This window comes from Myotis lucifugus, unplaced genomic scaffold, assembly GCF_000147115.1.
Source record: "Myotis lucifugus unplaced genomic scaffold, Myoluc2.0 scaffold_10, whole genome shotgun sequence".
Lineage (NCBI taxonomy): Eukaryota > Metazoa > Chordata > Mammalia > Chiroptera > Vespertilionidae > Myotis > Myotis lucifugus.
In genome coordinates, this window is record NW_005871058.1 from 2,073,572 (window position 1) to 2,096,742 (window position 23,171).

General features: G+C 41.4%; 1 protein-coding gene across 1 annotated transcript in view; it reads right to left on the reverse strand.

The window, feature by feature from the left end:
* The window catches only part of MYBPC1 (myosin binding protein C, slow type), an 81,886-nt gene that overhangs the window by 56,618 nt on the left and 2,097 nt on the right, over positions 1 to 23,171 (reverse strand). Inside the window, exons 2-3 of the mRNA XM_023749869.1 lie at positions 4,639 to 4,680; positions 1,633 to 1,674 (exon numbers count right to left, since the gene is read on the reverse strand). Coding sequence (XP_023605637.1) covers positions 1,633 to 1,674; positions 4,639 to 4,680 — 84 coding nt within the window. The remainder of the gene's footprint in view (positions 1 to 1,632; positions 1,675 to 4,638; positions 4,681 to 23,171) is intronic.

The window sequence follows — 23,171 nt, forward strand, 5'->3', positions numbered from 1 at the left end:
TGGCCTTGCTTAACTTCTGCAAATGTCAGTGGGGGGAAAAGGCTACTAATTTCAGGATTCCCTCCCTAGTCATCTGGTCTGGCTCTTTCATCAAACTGTGTTCTCCATAAAGAAGAGTTTTTGTTGATTGGTTGACTGCCTGGTTGGTTGGTTGGTTGGTTGACCGTAATATACAGAAAGTCATTTTCTCATTTAAACACACAAATATAATTGGATGACTTTTCACATTAAGGGTCAAGCACAGGCTTTGTTTAAACTTTGACAGCTTGCCCTCGGGGATTATATCATCTGCTCTGTTGGTTGAGCCTTACAACCTGGCCCAAACATCTTTCCAAATTTGGAAACAGAGGTGTATGCCATCAGCTTTGTAGAGAATAATGTTACAATAACTTCAGCCAGATGTCCAAACATCCTTGAACCCATCTCATGGAAGGAGTTCTAGGAGTTTGCATTGTCTGCATTCCATAAGCAAATAACTTTCAGACTGTCTCATGTAGCCAGGATTAATATTCATGTTACTATCCATGGGAGCCACCGAAGGTCAAGGACAAAGAGAGTGTACTAACAGCATTATGTGTTCATTTATGAGCGTGTAAGTTCAAGTTAGCTGAAGAAAAGTTGTTCAATGTACTGAAAGAAAGAAAAAGGTATTTTACTCAGGTATAGAAGACAATAATATTATAGGAATTAGGTAGTGAAATATAACATAGTAAGAACGAAGATACTTAACATTTGTGGAGTGGTGTCCAGAAAAAAAGAAAAAGTTCTTATTGTAGTCAGGAAATAATTGGTTATTCCAAAATTTAAACTATGCCATTCCTTACACAAATAAGAATGAATATATAAGTCATGATACAAACATATAAAGCAGAATTGTCAAATCTGCCTCCATGAAAACTGTTTTTAGTAGAAAACTAATACTCCTTAACTTAAGACAGATGGTCAGAAGTGGCAATGACTTCCTCCATAGGGACACAAAAGAATTTGTATTTCATGGTCCATGTAATAAAGATTATTCATTGTTTAAAACTAGACTATCTACATATAAAGTAAAAAACAATAATATTGCAGAAATAAATGAGTTTCCAAATCAGTGAGGTGCAATGTGATGTTTGCTTAAGGGTGTCTTGTCTATCTATATGTCATCATATAAATCTACATGAATACATAGTGTTACAAAATGAGATGCTGGCCTTCAAAATTACTAGTGAAACCTGGAACAGTTTAGCACAGTGACATGAAAACATTCAATTCAAGAAAAACTGGGCAATCCAGATGAATTTCCAAATTGGTGTAATCCCAAGAAGACCAGACACCCCTTTTCCTTCATATGCACATTGGAAATTAGAAAATACCAATTAATTTGCTGGCATCTCAACAAGTGCTTGTGATATGTATTTTTTTATCGTTGTTGTTTTTCTTTTAGAAATGTGTGTAATAAAAATGGACCAAAGCACCATTTGCCATTATACTGACTGGGTTGTACAGAGAAGATGAAAACAAGGAACACTTAACCGGGCTGATGAAAGATAATGCAGAGAAATTCCATGGAACCCCTCTGGCAACCGTTACTGACTTCTTTCTGCTTCTAATTTTATTGAATTCAGCCCCATTCTCCCTCCCTTCACTCACCTTTTGCTGGTGCAGTTCCGGCTTCCTTCTCTTTATTTGGTTCTGTGTGGAAAGTACAAGCACATTTAAAAAAAATGTTTTATTTATATGTTTTATTTATTTGTTTGTGTTTGTTAATCCTCACCAGAGGATATTTTTCCATCGATCTTTTAGAGAGAGTGGAAGAGAGAGGGAAAGCCAGAGAGAAACATTGATGTGAAAGCAACCAAGGTACGTGCCCTTAACTGAAATCAAACCTGGGACCCTTTGGTCCTCAAGCTGATGCTCTATCCCAGCCGTGGGCAAACTACGGCCCGCGGGCCGGATCCGGCCCGTTTGAAATGAATAAAACTAAAAAAAAAAAAAGACCGTACCCTTTTATGTAATGATGTTTACTTTGAATTTATATTAGCTCACACAAACACTCCATCCATGCTTTTGTTCTGGCCCTCCGGTCCAGTTTAAGAACCCATTGTGGCCCTCCAGTCAAAAAGTTTGCCCACCCCTGCCTATCCACTGAGACAAACCAGCTAGGGCAGTGGTCGGCAAACTGCGGCTCGCGAGCCACATGCGGCTCTTTGGCCCCTTGAGTGTGGCTCTTCCACAAAATACCGACTTCTGTGCATGGGCCACGAAGTTTCAATCGCACTGTACATGCGCGCCCACACGTGGTATTTTGTTATGGCGTTCCGCCATAACACTCGCTTAGGCTTTTATTATATAGATAATATAATATAGCCAGGGTATAAAATCTATAATTGTACAATAGTTTCAAAGAAAATAATTTGGGACAAATATTAATCTTCTGGGTTGAGTTGAGTGCCAATAATACAATATGATAGCAGGAAAATCATATTTTATCAGTGGAGACCATCTACTTTGCATTTCTCTCTGTTCAAAACCACATTAGTTTAGATACCTTCAAATGGTGTCTGACTTGTGGTACATGTAAGAAAGGAATTCTTTCAAGCAAGAACTCTCTCTCTCTTTTTATTGAATATAGATCTGAATCTTAGTTAACTAATAAAGACACTTTGAGCAGAGTTTCGTAGGAGACTTGTTTGAGCAACAGGAAGTCAGTATTGTGCAATGACTATGGAATATGGCATAATAAAGGAAACTTTATAGTGACCCAGTGACAGCTACTGATCTGAAGAACAGAAGGAAAGGTTATGTCTGTAATGGCCTGTAGGTCCTCAATGTACACAATGTTGGCAAAAATAACTCTGTATGTGCAAGAAGGAAATATACCAAAGGAGAAGTTCCTAAGAAGAATGTCACACATTTATACTGGTTGAAAGAAAACTAAACTTAATTTCACCCCTGTTTAAATTCATGGCACTGAGCCTGTTTCATTCATTGTGACACATAGCAATACTCTTCTATACTACTGAAGGGTTTGGGGCATGTGGTCTGGTATTCTTAGCTGGACAAAGGGGCTTCTGTAAGCAGTTAGATTTCTCAAGCTGTCTTCCAGAAAATGATCTCCAGGGCGGAAGAACTTCATAATCCCCTTACACACTTAATTGCAAAAAGATCACTAGCAACTAAGGTCTTATTCAATTCCTGCTTTCGACTAGGCTGGACTGGTCTACAGTGTCCTCCCACGCGTGTCTTCACACCACGTTCTCAACTCAAGTAACATGCATTAAATCACATACTGCCTTGAGTTTTGTTTCATGTTTCAACATAGTGGTTGTAATTTATTGAGCTGTTCTCTGTCTGTGTTTTATTTTCTATGTCGCATTAAGCACACTGAATACACAGAAATGTTTTCTAAGAACTCTCCACTGCATCCAGTTCAGTGTGTTTGTACCCAGTTATCAATAAGAATCTGGTAAAGAGCCCTGTATCCTTCCGAAGGGTTAAGGCAGAGTTGGGCACATGGTGAATACCCTATGAATAATTCTTTTTCAAAAAATTTTCAATTACCATTTACGTTTAATATTACTTTGTGTACAGCATAGTGGTTAGACAATCCTATACTTTACAAAGTGTTTCCTCTAATATTTCCACTACCTACCTGGCACCACACATAGTTATCAGAATGTTATTGACTATTCCCTGTGCTGTACTTTACATTTCCACGATTATTTTGTAACTACCAGTCTGTACCACTCAATCCCTTCACCTTTTCCATCCAGGCCTCTGGCAACCATCAGTTTATCCTCTGTATCTACAGTCTGTGTGAATAATTCTTTAAGGAATGCCAGTTTCTCATCCTGTTCAAGGAGGAAGAGATGCCGGAAGGCACTTTGATGTCTTCATAGGAAAGGGCACATCGCCTCTATCTTGCGGGTCATTTGCATGGAAGACAAATGATTCTGGAGACCCATGCTGGGAGTTTAACATTCCACTCAGGCCTGTCAGTCCTTTCAGTCCTGTTCTCTTCCTTGGGTCTCTGTAGGTATAAAAGCTGGCTTTACCTGGTATGTGTCACTGAGCACTGCCTCTACCTGCCAAGTTCACTGGAACTCTTTACTCCTTGTTTTTTTTGTTGCCACCTGGTGGACAACGGGATACTAAGAACAGGAGAAACTGGTTCTGATGTTGAGACTCAGGCCACCAAATCTTCCTAGGAACTCACGGAGGAGTTTCTGGAGGTGCTTGATGGTGGCAGAGTTCAAGTCGCAAAGGGGCTGCTGATCTTCCAGAACCGAGGTGAGATCTGCTCTCCACTCTCACAAGAAAGATGTGTGTTTTGTTTGCTCTGAGCTTATGTGAGAAAGCCCTGCTAAGCCATCAGCCCCTCGGAGGCTCAGCCTCCACAACACTAAAACATCGGCACAACTACAATTTTGGCATAATTCAAAGGGTTTTACAAGTATATGGTGTGTCATCTAAATTAGATAAACGTGAGAGGGTTATACAGACACAATGTATTGTTATTATTATAAACCCATGACAACTGTGGTCATCCACCTTCACCATAGGAGTTAAAGCTCCCAGCTTCACCGAAGGCCAAATCATGCAGGAGACACATTCTGGATTTTCAGCCCAAATGGGTGAGAGAGTGTCTTTACTTACCTTCCGGGAGTGGGGCTGGAGCTGGGGCCGGCACTTCATTTTCTAGAAATGAAAAGAGTAACATAAGTGTTAGGCTCTTGTAACACAGAGCTACTTTTCATAGCCCCTGGCTGCACTAAAGTCTAGGCCGTCATCTTACTGGTACTAACAAGAGGGATGAAGCAGGTAAAACATCAACCTGTGGCATCAAGAGGCCCAAGACATGCTGCCTTTTGGTGTATGATGTGGGGTGAGCATCTAAATAGTATTGTATAGCCCAGCCAGCATGGCTCAGTGATTGAGCATCAACCCATGAACCAGGAGGTCACAATTCGATTCCTGGTCAGGACACATGCCCAGATTGCAGGCTCTATCCCCAGTGTATGTGTGTGTGTGTGTGTGGGGGGGGGGCGCGGTGCAGGAGGCAGCTGATCAATGATTCTCTCTCATCATTGATGTTTCTATTTCTTTCTCCCTCTCTCTTCCTCCCTGGACTCAATGAAAATAAAAAAAATAAGGTAAAATAATAATTTTTTTATAAAAAATAAATGGTATTGTATAGATTTCCAGGAGGTGGCAGAGACTAGTGATGGGTAGAGCACAGGTGAAATGGAGATCCAGGTGGCAGGGTCATATGCCCGGAGTAGATTTCCACCTACACTTATCCAAAGGTTTTAGAGCTCTGGTTTTGAGGTTTTCTACCTGGCTTTAGAGATCCAGAATTATAGAGCAGTCTTGCGGTAAAGTCTGTTAAAGAAACTTCTGTTAAAGCACATTCTATGTCCAAGTCCCTAAAGGCACACCCCGTGACCAAAGGGCATAGAATTTCCCCTGCTGAGTCCCGGCGGATGCCCAGGATTGGGGATTAGCGACCTGCGCGTGAGGACCAGCTGCTCCTCCTCCAGCGCAGGAAGACGCAGTTAACAAAGGCGATCTCTTTTGCAATTATTTTCTTCTTGACAAATATCAAAGCAAAGTTTTTATATTATAGGCACTTTCTGGGATCCTGGGAGTTTTATCTTTGTCTGGATCTAGGATTTTCCGCATTTTTTCCACAAGTGGCTTTTTCCAAGCCAAGAGGACAATACCTCACAACCGGCGGTGTGGCCCAAGAGTCATTTCTATGTGCAGGCCAAGCGCCCTGTCAGTCTGGGCGAACAGGAGTGGGCACCGAAGAAGGGCCAGATGTCAGGGCAACAGAAAACCAGAAAGGAGAGATGCAGGGCTGCCAGGATGTAGCAACGTCTTCTTCCATCACTAATTTTTTTGTTTCGGGTATAAAATCCAATCAAAATTAAAAAATGATTTTCATTCAGATGATCATATAAATATATTACTATTTAGTAATAAGGTAGGGAAAAATGACTAAATGGAAAAAAACATACATATAGCCCCAACCAATTTGGCTCAGTGAATAGAGCATCGGTCTACAGACTATAAGATCCCCAGTTGGATTCCGGTCAAGGGCATGTACCTTGGTTGCAGGCTCCTCACTGGCCCGGGCCCTGGTCGGGGTGGGTGCAGGAAGCAACCAATCTTATGTGTTTCTCTCACATCAATGTTTCTCTCTGTCTTTCCCTCTCTCTTCCACTCTCTCTAAAAATCAAACAAACAAAAAAACCACACATATAACCTTTCAGATTAGCAGACAATAACACGACAGGATGTAATGTGGCTAAAGAATCAGTGAAAGACACGGGTTCCATAGATGGCATCTTTCTTCGCCACATCATGGAAAGGATCTTTAGTGCCATTGGCAACCAGAAGACAAAGCCCAGGGTCAGAGCATTTTATTTTCAGAGTTCTGAGTGCAGAGGTGGAAATCTAATGTTGAGCTCTCAGCTTTGGGTGAGCTGATTCAGCACATGGATATCAGAATACTAGGAGCCAGAGCCCATTTCTTTGACATGCTATCTCTGCTGCCCATTGCCTGAGGACCTCTTCCTGGCTCTCTCTGCAGACAAGTTTCTCCTCCCTCCAGCCTCTTAAAAAATTTTTTTTTTTTTATTTCAGAGAGGAAGAGAGAGGGAAAGATAGAAACATCAATGATGAGAGAGAATTATTGATCAGTTGCCTCCTGCATGCCCCCTACTGGGGATCGAGCCTGCAACCTGGGCATGTGCCCTGACTGGGAATCTAACCATGACCTTGTGGTTCATAGGTCAATGCTCAACCACTGAGCCACACCAACTGGGCTCCCTTCAGTCTCTTTTCCCCACAGCTGCAGGGATTACTTAGGCCAAACTGGATTTCATCCTGTTATTCTACACGAGAGGGTCCTGTTACCTATTTGGTTAGGTCTAGGGCCCTTGAGGTTAGCATTCAAAGCCACTGTCAGCAGCCACTTCCTCCCTCTCCCTTCGGGCGGCTCCTCTGTTCTAGAGCTGGTGTCTCTCTTCACCTTCTGACCTTTCAGTGATGATCTTCTTTCCAACAGACCTTTTGTGTTTTTCTCTTTGTGGGATTGTGTCAGATAGACTTAGGTTTTTAAATCCTGACTCTACACCCTATTAGTTGTGTGACCTGGGCAATTCCTTAATCTCTATCAGCTTGGTGTCCCCATCTGTGAAATAAGAATAATAAGATAAATGACCTCCTAGGGTGCTAATCCTATTTAAAATGCTCAGTAAAGTTCCTGGCATGTAGATAGAGCTCTATAATTTACAGCATTAATTATTACCACTATTGTTTGATAGTAATCTTGATTTGTCTTTTTGACATTTCTCGTAAGACACTCAGAGCTAATTATTACATTCTGTCCCCCTCCCTATTTTCTCAGAGCTAATGATTCCATTCTGTTCCTCTCCCTTATTTTCTTGGAATTATAGAACACATCATAATACATTCTTTATTCATTAACTAGAGGCCCGGTGCATGAAATTTGTGCACAAGGGAGGGGATTCCCTCAGCCCAGCCTGCACCCTCTCTAATCCGGACCCCTCGGGGGTTGTACGACTGCCAGGGATCAGGCCTAAACAAGCAGTCCAACATCCCTCTCACAGTTTGGGACCGCTGGCTCCTAACTGCTCACCTGCCTGTCTACCTGATCACCCCTAACCGCCTCTGCCTGCCAGCCTGATTGCCCCTAACTGCTCCCCCTGCCAACCTGTTACCCCTAACTGCCCCCCTGCCAGTCTAGTCACCCCCTACTGCCCCCTCTGCTGGCCTGATCACCCTAACTGCCCCCTCTGTCAGCCTGATTGCCCCCAACTGCCCCCCCACTGCCGGCTTGGGGCTTGGTTACCCCTAACTGCCCCCCCTGCCGGCCTGGTCACCCCACGCAGCCTGCTGTTTGGTCGTTGTGTGAAGGTGTCCCACCAATTTGCATATTCCTCTATTATTAGTATAGATTATTTTTCATTAATCTTCAGTTGTCTTTGTATATTTATGTTTCTTTTCCCTCACAACAAAATCAGAACAGGGATCTTTCATTTTTTTCTTTTCTCCCTGGTACCTCATTTTACTGCCAAAAACACATTAAGTGTGCAGTAAATTGATTTTAAAAAACTTAAGAAGGGCTTCTTTGGTGATTGCACATAAACTATCAAATCGGCCGTACTTTCTCAGCATCTATGTAAACAAAGGCCTATTTTGTAAGGGAAACTGTAGTTACTTAAAATCCTGTTTTGGAAGTAAGGCCAAGGGTGAATTCTAATCAAATAAATAAAAGTAAATCGTCTTGGACACTGAAACTGTAAATGTGCCCTGAATATGAGTTCTCCATTTCCACCGTGTCTGAATGCCCCAAATCAAAACAAAACAAGAATTTAAAGGGCTTAATTCAACTTCTGAGAAATCCACATAGCATGGGTCATTACCGGATAGTCAGAACAACAGAAACATAGGATATAAATGCTGGTACATTTTTAGATAGGTTGCAGGAAGGAAAAACAGAAAAATGCAGCTTACCTGGTAGGTAGGCAGAGCTAGAACTTCTCCTTCTTAAAACCATAGAAACTCCATTACTTTACAGCAGTGAAGGAATAAATAAAGCACAACCAGTTTTTGGTACCCACCACACATAGGACCTAGTGTATATTAATTCTTATCATCTTTACAACTCTATGAAGTCAGTGCTAAAATTACCCCCATTTTGCAGATAGGAACTGAGGCCCTGCGAGGTCCCACAGCTCCTGAAGGGTGGCCCAGGTCTGCCTGATTCAGAACCTGGGCTCTGCAGCCTGGTGCTGCACTTCCCCTCTCAGATGCTCATACTTGTGGAGCAGAAGTAAACTGAGGACCTTTTTAGAGATATTACTGCACTTCCCCCACTGAATTGATTGGTTTTAACCCATTGTGCGCCATAAGTGTCTGTAGACACAAGCGGCGGACCTTCCCCACATGGCCACATGTGTCTATAAAAAAAAAAAAATGTTTTCCCTAAGTGGCAACTCTGACCAACTTTAAAATCATTTTTCATAAGAATTTTCAGCTGAAAATATTCGAGAACACCCGAATTGTAATATATTTATTTTTATAATATTCATTGCAAATTGTTTTTTTTTTAAATTAAATTCAAAATATCGTGGCGTGTGGGGATGGTTTTCATTTTGGATGCTTGGCAGTTATTATTGTCATGGCCACAGAGCCTCATGTGGATGTTGCCTTGTCTGTAGGAGCAGAGCCTGCCTTAATTTCCTCTCCTATGCAATGGAAATCATAGCAGAAATGATCTCAAGGGTTGTTGGCAGCGATGAGTGAGTTCCTGCAGGGGCAGGAAGCATGGTACACCCTGTATAGGTTTTATCCCTTCTTGGTTATTACCATCATTATCAGAATTTTACTCGAACACATGTTGTCTTTCCACACATGCCACCTGCTAGGGATTGGCCTTATTTCGAGGTCTGTGGGCTGCGTCATGTTCTAGAACACGTCTGAAATTGGGGTGGGAGGGGAGGAAGCATCTGGGAACCGAACAGAGGACTCTCACTCTCCTACTATAAGAACGACGGAGCTTATAAATGAGGCTAAGATGAGATGCCAGTGTTTAAGAAGCTCACAGGTAAATGAACTGCCCTTTCTACCAATTTACTCACTGAACTGAATATTTTGAGGTAGCTTGCTCTCTCAAAATATTCAAAACTCACCACCTCCAGGCCCCTCTAGTGGTTTTGAAACTGCAGTGTGCAGACAGATCATCTAGGGATTTGGTCAAGTGCAGATCCTGACTCTGGGTTCAAGATTCTGCATTTCTAACAGGCTCTCAGGTGATGCTCATGCTGCTGGTCCCTGACACACACTTAGAGTGACAAGGCTCAGACTATGCTCTGAATTTCACCAAGTCCCTTCCATTCCAAATGCCATCGTGAATGCGAAGGGTTTACAGTAAGTGGAGAGCTTTCTTCTCTCTTTGATCACAAGCTTCTTGAGGACAAGGCCTGTCTCCTCCTTCTTTTCAAAATCTGCCCAGCAGCTGCTCCATAAATATAGTTGACTGGCAGCCTGTTCCTACCCGCACAAAAGGCCCTTCCCCTCACTGCCAGGAAATGAAGAACTGGCCCTGGCACTCTACAGGCAGCTTTCTTCGTCTGTCTTACCCACAGGGAACACTATGTCTCTCATTGGTGACCCTCCCGCTGGCTGTATGCTCACAACATTCACCCAACCCCATCATTCATATTTCTTACTGTCAACACCTCTTCCATTTCTTAACAAGGGCAGGAGAGCAATTAGGACTAGAGTTTTGGCCATCAATGACAGTATACCCCTTGCCTTTCTAAGGAATCCCCCCTCCCCTTTCAAAATCTGGGCTGCATTTCTTAGCAAAAAGCCCCCCAGACAAGCATGGACAAGCCTGCCACCTCTGCTGTCAACTAGCTTAGCCTTGCTGTGACTATCGGAAGGCACCCGGCCTTGGGAAGCTCTTGAGCACTTCCTCTTAAGGTTTAGAGCAAATGGGTATTTATTCCGGTGAGGTTCTACTACAGCTCTGCTTTTTCAAAAGCCAAAGGGCACATTCCACGCAACTTCTCTGCCAGGTGAGAAATGTGGCTCTTTGCCTCCCTCCCGTCATCTCATTGTCTCCGTTAGAAAGCAGACCAACAGGATGGACTAAAGAAGCAGGGATATATAAGTTGCTGTTTTAATTTTTTTTAATATATCTTTTTACTGATTTCAGAGAGAGGAAGGGAGAAGGAGAGAGAGATGGAAACATCAATGATGAGAGGAACATCAATGATCGGTTGCCTCCTGCATGCCCCACACACTGGGGATTGAGCCCGCAACATGGGCATGTGCCCTGACCAGGAATCAAACCGTGACCTCCTGGTTCATAGGTCAAAGCTCAACCACTGAGTCATGCCAGCCAAGCTGTAAGTTGCTGTTTTTAAACTTTTCTTTCTTTCTTTTTAACAAAAAGAAGAAACCAGATACTCTAAAAAGTTAAGCCCAAGGAAATATTTTAATGGACAATGTGAAAATGAATTGGATTCTGAACCAGCAAGTCAAGCGAGCTCCTTCCCCCTTTGGCAAGCGCGGCTGCTCTTTGATCCTGTCTGGTTCACAGATATAGACTTTCCCTCTGCAACACTGAAATGCTTTCAAAGGGCTCGAGCTATTTATGGTGGATTTTTCCTATGACCACCTACTGTAAAAAGCACAGGTATGCCACCAATGGCAGGCCCGCACAGCGAGTGCCAGGGCATTCTAATTGATGGGCACTGGTGGCAGCTATTAAATAGACAGCCCACATGTGGCCTCCGTGCTGCTGCTGAAAGGCTAGGAACCCAGGAACTCCATTACTGGCCTCCCTTTCTGCTTCCAATGATCAAGGGATCCATGCTCAGTAAATTGAAGGGGGGAAATTTGAAGTCTTAAGAGGCATTGACTTGCCTCTCCATAGGTATGTGTCTCTACACCAAAATGATGTAAACAACCCAGCTCTCCTCTTCCCATGGGCTCACTGGCTCAAATACATTGCCCGACCTGCTTAAAAAATATTTTATGGGACCTCATGCACAATTTAATTTAGCTTTTTGAAAGCATGAAGGGCACAATTGCATCATATAATATGCTATGTTGGCATAGAAAAGACAGGAAGAACCTATAACAACAGTCATTTATCCTTGAGTGGCAGGATTCTAGGTCTTTCTTTGTGGTTTTCTTTTTGTCACGTTTTTTGATAAAATAAACATGCTAAAACCATCCTTTGGTAACTTGGGGTGCCAAAAAATATTGTATGTTAGCCTAATTATTATTCTTATTCTTAAAGTGAAATTCTCGGTTTGAAATAAAATATGTGAATGCATTATGTATTGCAAACATTATGATGAATAAGGCTCTGTCTGGCCAACTTCTGTTTTGTCACTCTTGGTAGTACAGGAAGTTATCTTTCTTTTTAGAGTACATATGTCATAAACACTGGCAGGTGCATCCCCTGCTGATAGTGGGGTCTGCACTCTGTACAAGTAGCAGTCTGGGCTACATATGCCTTGGCAACAGAACAGCAGTAAATGTATTAATATAAAATATTGTTCAGCCCAGCTGGCATGGTTTAGTGACTGAGTGTTGACCTATAAACCAGGAGATCATGGTTCGATTCCTGGTCAGGGCACATGCCTGGTTTGCATCAATCCCCAGTGTATGGGGTGTGCAGGAGGCAGCTGACTTATGATTCTCTCTCATCATTGATGTTTCTATCTCTCTCCGCTCTCCTTCCTCTCTGAAATAAAATTATATATATATAGTATATATATAATTTATATAATTATATATAATTATATATATATAATTATATAAATTATATATATACTATATATATTTAATAAAATATTGTTCAAGGGGGTGGCCATCACTCTTAGAGAAGTTTTGATTATATAAATCATAAGTGTCACCAAAACAATCAGCAAACACAAATGACAGTACATTTCTACTGCCTTATCCATCAGTGATATAGATTTTGGGCATAAATTATTGTTTAATCTAATGTTTTTATAGTTTTGTGCTTACTTTGTCTCCTGTTCTATTCATTTTGACATTTTATACCTTGACATTTAAGGGAATTACAGATTTTTAGAGGCAATTTTATATTGATTTATAACAGTGATTCTCTAAGTACGGTCTGGCATCCCCAAGAGTCCCCGAGACTCTTTGGGGACCCCATGAGGTCAAAACTATTTTTTAAAATAATGCTAAGACATTATTTGCCCTTTTCACTCACAATCTCATATATGCAGTAACCTTTCCATAGAATCTATGTGTGAAGACAGGATGCTCTAACAGCTAATAGAAGTTGTGCTGTGTATTCTTGCGTTGTAAAACTGTTATCAATTTAAATTCCTAGTACAGTAAATATTGATAGATATAATGAGCAAAATAAATGTTTTTTCATTTCCTTATTAATTATCTATAATAATAAAAGCATAATAAGCTAATTAGATTGGATGTCCTTCTGGACGAAGCAGGGACTGTGAGGGAAGCTTGAGTCCCGAGTGCTGGAGGGAAGCCTGGGTCCTGGGTGCCAGAGGGAAGCCGGTGCCAGCAGCTGGGGGAAGGAAGGCCTACTCTTGCATGAATTTCGTGCACCAGGCCTCTAGTCTATATATATAAAAGTCTAATATGCTAAGTGTCCTTCCTTCCTTCTGATGGGTTGCTATGAGGCACACTGACCACCAGGGGGCAGACGCTCAACGCAGGAGCTGCTGAGCTGCAGTGACTTGGCAGCGGCGGTTCTTGGGTGAAACCAAAGAGGAAGGAGCCTGATTCCTCGTGGGGCCACACAATTCCACCTTAGGCCATGGGTTATGTTGTTGCTGGGGCACTGTTGGCCCCAAATCTGGTTACCTCACACTTGCGTTTGTGTTTCACACCCTGTAGGACAGCAACTTTGCAGAATGCCCTCTTGCACTCTGGGACCCTCAGGGGATGTCGGAGAGCCAGTTTTGGCCTGATCCCCACAGGCCAGGCCGAGGGACCTCACCTGCCAGAGGGACCCCTGCTCACTTCATAGGTGCCTTTCGAGCCACGGAGCCACCCAGGTGCGGCCGGCTGGGAAGGAACTGTGGGAGGTTGGCTCCAGGGCATGTCCGGCCCTTCTCGCCCAGTCCCACCCTGCAGGCCACCTTCTAATTAATTTCCTTTTAATGTGCATGAATCCATGCACCAGGTCACTAGTTATAAATAATATAAAAGTGGACCTGAAACCAAAAAGTTTAAGAAATGTTTAGAATTTATTGCAAATCTTGGTAAAAAATATTTTGTATGTGTGCTTTTCTCTTTCTTTTAAATAAACATGTCATATGGCTCATTTAGGAATAATCTGTAGCCTTGATTAATAAAACAAATAAAGCAGTCAAAGTCATAAATTGATTTGGGGGTAATAACCACTTTCCTGGGGCAATAATAGAGACAAAAGGTCAATGTTGTCTACTACCACCTCTCCTCAGAACTCAGCTATCTAGCAACCTCACTTACTCAGACAACAGCTGCTGAGCAGTAAATTAAAAGGGTCTCCCAAGGGCAAAATGGATTTCTCTCAAGCTCCTCAAGCCCCTCAAGCTCTGAGCACTAAGAGCTCAAGTGCTTTACTGACAAGAGAAGCCCCTGACCCAGGTCCTCAGTTGGTCTAGGAACTGGGAGGGACCAGGGTGAGGCAGGCCAGGTGCCCAGGGACTAACTTTTAAGGAGGCACTCCTCACAGGCACTGACACTGCTCTTGCACAACCCTGAGAGTGAGTGCCTCCTTAAATGTGTTGCGTTAGGTACCCTGCAGACACTCCTTAGTGAGGCCCTACTCAACCAGATAGTGACCTGGTCTGAGGTCCAGAGCAAACAACAAAGGGAAGACAAGGGCAGCTTCACATACTGACTGACAAAAGTAAAAAAAGAAGACAGCAGCCTCCCAGCAAGGGATGAGACAGGAAATCTATGAAAAATTGGACACAAATTCTAAATACAAATAACATGAGCCTATTTAATACAAAAGCAAATAGTTTGGGCTCTCAGGATTTCACGTGGTACAATAACATACCTATAATTTAAGACAAAGTTAAATTATATCCATTGCACTTTGTTTTTAAGAGCAAGGAGTAATTGCCCTGGCTGGTGGGCTCAGTGGTTACAGCATCAGCCCGCGCACTGAATGATCATGGGTTTGATTTCTGGGTGACAGGTTCAATCCCCAGCGACCAATCAATGTGACTCTCTCACATCGACGTCTCTCTCTCTCTCCCCCCACTCCTTCCCTCCCTTCCTCTCTCCCTAAAAAGCAATGAGAAAAACATCCTCAGGTGAGAATAAAAAGAGAAAAAAAAAAAGGCGAGGAGTAATATATTACATTTTAGGCATGTCTCTATCCAAATTGTTTGAAATAATAAGATTCAAGAATAAAAACCCGTAGCTACCCAGAGAATCCAGCTATTCAGAATGATTCAATCAATTTAATCTGTATTCATTTACTGTGCCTGTGTTTTGCCAAAGACGATATTCTAAGGTTCTGAATAGAGTAACTTAATTGTGCATCAAGTATGTAAAATTTCAGTGGCTCATTATTCAGTTTGATGGAAGTTCACTGAATCCACAGGATTTATTTTCCCCCTCTCCTAGTCAGCTTGTTCTTAAGTCTTTCTAATTAGGAATGTTTCAACTCAAGATGTCATTCTACACAGGAAGAGGATTAAAAGGTGGTTAGTATTACATTGCAACAAATAGCTTCTCACTATAAACACGGGGCTGGGTGAAATAAGACCTTCTGCTAAGATCTGATGACTTGTCTCTTTACCCCCGTTCTCACATGCTTTAAAGGAAGAATCGAATGGCGGTTGAATGGCAGAGTGGTGTGGGGAAACCTTTACTCAAATTGAAGAAGTTTAAAAACTTTGCACAGGTCCAAAGAAATTTATTGCCAAAGTGATTTGAATTGTTAACAATTTCCTCATTTAATCCCTTCTTATGCCTTTCCCGGGGGTCTGTTCCTCGGGGGACCATCACCACAATCACATCGCTCTTAGGTGGTTATAGGGTTATCAGATAATTCCTTAAAGGCCTTGCCCAAGGCATACTGGGCCTCACATTGAGTAACGTTTTAAAAATAGAGGAAGAACAGTGCCAATGCCAGGTGGGGTCATAAAAATAAAATTCCACAGCAGTAAACACAGCAGCACTCAATCAATCACCCACCGCATCCACATGTGATCGAGGAGCGTTCTTCATGTGGTTATCACAGAAATAGTCAGACCCCACCTGCAAAAAGCACCCCCGGTGGAGAGAGACGTCTTAATGTCCAACAAACCCAGATATAGTGGTAGATCTAGTTACATGGTCAACTGTACAGGGTGACTCCTTCACCTACGTGGGAAAGGCCATGCCCCACAACGTTGTCACCTTCTGTCTAACAACTGGAGACCCCCAGCTGGACATGACACATTTCATGTAACACAACAGAGCTTCTGGGAGTACAGAACTCTTATTTGATCCCGGGGTAAAAGCTAAGATGCTTCACCCCAAGTTAAAAAAAAAAAAAAGTTTATGATGGTGCCAATGATGGCTACGATAATAACAACAGCTCTTTTGTAATGTATTATGGATATTAACACAAGGTAAGGAAGTGAAATATCCTCAAAACTTATATTAAACGTGGCATTTAACACCTTTAACAGACAAGATTTCTAAGTTTGCTGCAGTTATTATGTGCTAAGTCCTGTTCTGAGCTTTTTACTTGACCTATTTAATTCTTACAAAGATCCAATGAGTTAGGTACTATTACTATTCTCATCTACAGATGAGGTAACTAAGTACTTGGTATGACTGTACTTTGTACTGTCTAGAATATTCTATTAATAAATAGTATAATTTTTTCATATCACTATGTTTAATAATTAATATTATTTATTTAATATGCATAAGAAAGCCAAAATACTATATGCAAAATACTACATGCAAAACAACTCTAAAGATATCAAACTTAAAAATGAGAAATTAAAATGTAGTTATACACACAGACAAATTTTTAGTTATAAGCAGAAAATTCTGTCTCAAGATACATACAGTTTTATAGAAGGCAGAAACTATTACCTAATACAAGCAAAGAATTCCTGAGACATTTTAAAAAAGATTTGATGCTATTTAGAGGAAGAATTAGATGATTTTGGAGAAAAATTTTTTTAGCCCAGGTTCTTGTAAATGTCTAATGTACAAGACAAAAAATTAATAAGACCAAATGATAAAATCTAACATCTGACATATTATTAGACGTAATTTTATTAAATATGATTTTATTGGTTTATAGAGAGAGGGAAAGGAGAGGGAGAGATAGAAACATTGATGAGCATAAGCCTCCTGCACACCCCCTACTGGGGATTGAACCTGTAACCTGGGCATGTGCCCTGACTGCGAATCAAACCGGCAACCTTTTGGTGCATGGGGCGATGCTCAATCAACTGAGCCACAGCGGCCAGGCATATTAGACATAATTTTACATGTTGTATTGATGTGCCAACGAGGCCCATAAAAAGATTCCTAAGAGAGTATGAAAGGGCAAAAGTCTTATCAAGGTGGGTTTCAGACTTGAAAGACATAATGAAAGTAATATTGCAGGTAGTTTTTTGGGAACTCCTTTTATTTTTTTTTAACATATTTTTATTGATTTCAGAGAGGAAGGGAGAGGGGGAGAGAGATAGAACATCAATGATAAGAGGGAATCATCAATTGGCTGCCTCCTGCCCACCCCACACCAGGGACTGAGTCTGCAACCCGGGCATGTGCCCTGGCCGGCAATCAAACCATGACCTCCTGGTTCATAAGTCAATGCTCAATCACTGAGCGATGCCGGCCGGGCACTTGTGAACTCATTTTAGAGAGAGAAATAAGCATGTGAATAAATGATCCTGGTCTTTCTCTTTGCCAAATCAACTACTTCACACCCCAATCTGATGGAATCCATATAAAATCTGATGGAAATGCGTATAAAAACACGGGAATAACCTGCCCCATGAATGGAAACATCCTGAAATGTTGTTTGTTGTGTATTTTTGTGGCTGTCCAAAATGAATGCCCTCTTTGTAAATTATAACTGGGCATATCCATGAAAAGAGATGTGGTTCAATTTTTAGTTATAAGCAGAAAATATCACTACTGATATTTTGAGGCTGTCCTTGTAAAAAAGCTCTGGGGACAGAAGCCCTGTTTGCTCTGGTGATGAGACAATTTGCATACACATAAGAAATTAGATGATAGCCCTAGCTGGTTTGGCTCAGTGGAAAGAGCGTCGGCCTGGGGACTGAAGGGTCCCAGGTTCGATTCTGGTTAAGAGCATGTACCTTGGTTGCAGGCACATCCCCAGTAGGGGGTGTGCAGGAGGCAGCTTATCGATGTTTCTCTCTCATCGATGTCTCTAACTCTCTATCCCTCTTTCCCTTCCTCTCTGTAAAAAAAATCAATAAAATATATTTAAAAAGAAATAAAAAATAAAGAGTCTCATCTTCACCATGCTAAAAAAAAAAAGAAATTAAATCATAAAGTTTCTTTTTCAGTTTTGTATTCCTTAAATATTATGCTTTCAAATGTTAGGAAACTGCTGAGGACTGAAAGGTCCCAGGTTCGATTCCGGTCAAGGGCATGTACCTTGGTTGCGGGCACATCCCCAGTAGGGAGTGTGCAGGAGGCAGCTGGTCGATGTTTCTCTCTCATCGATGTTTCTAACTCTCTATCCCTCTCCCTTCCTCTCTGTAAAAAATCAATAAAATATATTTAAAAAAAAAGAAATGGCAAATGTTAGGAAACTGCTCTTGCATAAACAATAGCTACTTCATGGTGACCCTCACTCAGAACACTATAATTCAGTAACTACGATTCTGTGTATTTGAGTTTCCCTAGACACAATACGCTGAACCAACCAAGGATTCCTGCAGAAAAGAAATCTGTTCCCATTGCAAATGGATATAAAGTAAAAACAAAGAAAGAAGACATGGCCATCTCCCCGCAGCTAAACATGGAATGAAAAGTTTTCTGCTTCTTTTCTTATTGCTAGAGCTTTAATCCTGTTCTTTATTATCTAACACACCCAAGCATGTCTAGGGATGAGGTCTAGAATTACTACAGAAGACACAGGCTGCCAAGAGTATTTTGTGTCTCTTAATATAGGTTTCATAGACTAATTAAGGGAGAGTGCAGACAAAAATAGCAATTATTAACAATAATAAAAATTCTTCTCTGTGTGTTTATAAAGAGCCTACAAATAAATTTTAAATTTAAAAAATCACAAGAAATTTAAGCAAAAATGACAAAAAAAAAAGCTATCTAGGGCTATAAAACAATAGCACTTATTTCCTTTCATAGCAGCCTCTTCCCACAACTCTCTGAAATTTAAAAAAGCATCTATTTGTTTACAGAAGTATTGCAAAAACATCATTTTATATTCACTCAAGTTTTAAAGTGACCATTTAATTTTGTGGCCTGTCGTGTGTGTGTGTGTGTGTGTGTGTGTGTGTGTGTGTGTGTGTGTGTGTGTGTTTTGTTTTGTTGTTTTAGAGACCTCAGTCTGGGTAGTTTATTCCAATATTCATGTCAGATTCAGAGACTTTGCAATTGGTATAAATAAGGAAACTCTGTGAATTGTGTGTCCAGAGGAGTCTGAAATAAAATGTTTCACCCTAGCCCTAACCGGTTTGGCTCAGTGGATAGAGCGTCGGCCTGGGGACTGAAGGGTCCCAGGTTCGATTCTGGTCAAGGGCATGTACTTTGGTTGCAGGCACATCCCCATTAGGGGGTGTGCAGGAGACAGCTGATCGATGTTTCTCTCTCATTGATGTTTCTAACTCTCTATCCCTCTCCCTTCCTCTCTGTAAAAAAAAAAAAAAAAATCAATAAAATATATTTAAAAATAATAATAAATAAAAAAAATAAAATGTTTCACCCTAGCCGGTTTGGCTCAGTGGATAGAGCTTCGCCCCGCAGACTGAAGGGTACCGGGTTCGATTCCGGTCAAGGGCACATACCTCAGTTGCAGGCTCCACCCCAGCCCTGGTAGGGGCGCATGCAGGAGGCAACCAATCGATGTTTCTCACATCGATGTTTTTCTCTGTCTCTTGCCCTCCCTTCCACTCTCTCTAAAAATTAATGGAAAAATATCCTCGGGTGAAAATTAACAACAAAAAATAATAATAAAAATAAATTTTAAAAAAATGTTTCATGGACAAAATAAAATGAGACATTGAGAGAACAGAAGATTGTAAGTACCACACTTTTCCCTTTCTCTTGGGTCCCTCAGACCCACCACAGGCCAGAGGGCCTAACCTTGATCTCTGTTCATTTCAGGAACTTTCTTACCCCAACTTTGCTGCTGTTTGAAAGGTCTGGGGAGACTTCTTCTGACTTACTGGATGAGAAGCAAGGATACAATTTGTTTTCCCAAGTTTTTTTAAAGTGATATATTTAGGGCGCTTGAGAGGAAAGAATTGGCCAGTCCTTTATTTATCTTCCTAACAGGTGCAATCCGCACAGTCATAAAATCAGGCTACTGAAAAAGAATGATTTTGCCAAGTATTAAGTCTCTCTAGCGTGCATTTGCCCCAGAGTATTCCTTCTTAAAACAGATAGCTCAAGCCTATACATACCTCTTCAGTACAGCATGGCAACATTTTTTCAGGGGGAAACATATGGTAGCATTCATTCATTCATACAACTTCTTTATTCCTCCTCCAAATCTTTCACTTGGCCTAAATAAACCATTCGAAGTAGAAGAATAGTTGCCCTTGATTAAATACCTCCTCCCTCTTCCCCGATTCTTTCCCTTACTTCCTACAAATGAAATTTTTCCCAATTTGAAGGAAAGGTAATATTTTATATATAAGATGAGGGTATTTTTCCCACTGCTTTTCAGAGAGTGAAAAGGAAGGAAGGAGGGAGAGAGAGACACAGAGGACAGAGAGAGACACACACACATTGATTGATTGCCTCTCATACTCACCCCAACCCAGGCTGGGGATCGAACCTGCAACCCAATACGTTGCCCTTGACCGGGAATCAAACCTAAAACCCTTCACAGTGCACAGGCTGACGCTCTACCCACTAAGCCCCGCCAGCCAGGGAATAAGATGACTTTTCCAAAGATTAATTTGTTTTGGTGTTTGAAATAAGCCATCTGATCTCATGCAGGTAGATTTTCTGTCACCAGGCTTCCTTTTTCTGATGATGATTAAGCCTTGAGCCATGCTAAGAAATAGGCAAGAGGTAATGAATGCTGCTCTACATTGAGATAGTTTGGGGGCTTAGCAGAATTTTAAAATATAGCAAAATCTCTAGGGAACCAAGAAAGAAAGATATAGCAAACGAAAAAGTCTTATAGACTTTAAAAAAAAGAAAGAAAGCTATTCTCCATTACCATGTTCCCACCTATTTCTACTGAAAAGGGCCAAGATAGATTAGCTAGGTAGATAGATATTGCATGATGATATAGCAAAAGAATCTAGCAACAATGCCATGCCTTTGATTCTCTGAATTATCAGAATGGGAACCTTAAAATTATGGTCATAAACAGAATGATGTTTTTCTGTATGTTTGAGTTTTCCAGAAGAGATCTCACATGGCTGATGAAGGAATGACAATGACTCCCCTAAGCTTTTTGAATGTTACGCAAGCACCATAACAAGAACTTTGCCTTTTTCCTGCAAGTTAAGTAGATAAAACATAAAAGGGCCTGATAGATCATGTAACAAAAAGTGAAATTTGTGTTGAAGCCTCAACTTGATGCTTTAGAAGAGCGTTTTTTCTAGTAACTTTAGATTCTGACAGTAAACAGTTGTCTAAGTATGGTAGGGAACTGCTTTATGGTTTTAATGATCACAAACTACAGAGATACCATTCTGAGGAGTCATGGGGGGGGGTGAAGAGCCATTTGTAGCATCTTAAAACTATTAGAGAGTCTACTACAGAAGAAAGCCTTTTGGAATTTTCTAATTTTGTGTTGATAAAAATACTTTGTGACAGGAAAAAGGAGAAGTTTCCAGCGAAAGGTGATTTTTTTTTTTAAATCAACCCCAGGGCAATTAGTGAGGGCTTTTAAAATAGAGGCCATATTGAATATATCTCTCAAGTCCCAGCAACTGACTCCTAGTAACTGCTCAATTAATGGTTGATGCGCGAATAAATGTATGCAAAGCATTCCCACAAATCTCGAGCTTTTTTTTCACATCCTCTCTCACCATTAGACTAGGATAACTTAAAATTACTAGGCGTCAGGTTCTGCATGAATCCAAACTATAAGATCTAGAACTGGTGGTACAAATAATCCAGTTCTCCATGGAATAAATACACAATTTATAGTGGTGGAGAGAAGGAGTAGGAAGTGGCTGCTCCTTAAAAATAATACTGTCTTCCTCCAAAAGGGGTTAGTTAGTGAATCATCAAAAATTACTAGGCATCAGGTTCTGCATGAATCCAAACTATAAGATCTAGAACTGGTGGTACAAATAATCCAGTTCTCCATGGAATAAATACACAATTTATAGTGGTGGAGAGAAGGAGTAGGAAGTGGCTGCTCCTTAAAAATAATACTGTCTTCCTCCAAAAGGGGTTAGTGAGTGAATCATCCAGAATCTTTTCAAAGGTCTAAACAAGGCCCATTAACTAGTCACTTCCATCAGGGTTCCTTCTAGAGGCCCAAAGTTACACCTGTACTTCTTCCTCCTCCTTAAAAGATCCAGCTCTCCCAAGACCCAAAATGAAGTTCCCAGAATTAGGCCATTGAAGGTTGGGAGGCAGTAGAGAGATACATCATTTGCAGCTTCAGGTGCTGAAAACTCAGCCTCTTCCAAAGAGTTGCCAGGTCCTCTTGGATCCTATGAGGGCCAAACAGCCCATGTCTTCGATCAAGAGTGACAGCAAGTGGTCATGTCCTTCCTGGGCATGGTTGTCTGGGCGGGGGAAGAAGTAATAAGACCTGCAGGGGCTGGAGGAACCTGTCCCTTGGGTGGTTTGAAATGACTCTGAAGAACTGGTTTGGAGGCAAGTTTTATTCTTTTTAAAAAATATATTTTATTGATTTTTTACAGAGAGGAAGGGAGAGGGATAGAGAGTTAGAAACATCGATGAGAGAGAAACATCAATCAGCTGCCTCCTGCACACTCCCCACTGGGTATGTGCCCGCAACCAAGGTACATGCCCTTGACTGGAATCGAACCTGGGACCTTTCAGTCCGCAGGCCGACGCGCTATCCACTGAGCCAAACCAGTCAGGGCAAGTTTTATTCTTGAGGCTATCTTTCAGAGGGATGTTTACATGGAATAAAACGAACCCCAGTAAAAATGAGATCAGTTAGGAAAAGGTACAAGAACCAGAATAGTCCTAACTCTTCTGATGAAAACAATAGTAAAATGCACGCATATCACCAGGAAAACTCTTCAAGGTGCAGTTTCTTTAAGAATCAGTTCTAGGATGAAGGATGTCAGAGGGGAAGGGGGTTGGGAGGGTCTGGATAAAAGAAGGTGAAGAGATTAGCCACAGAACAGATATGCATAGCCCATGGACACAGACAAGTGTGGTGAAGGTCAGGGGAGGGGTGAGGCAGGAGCTGGGTGGAAGTAGGCCAAGAGGGGAAAAAATGGGGAACATCTGTAATAGTG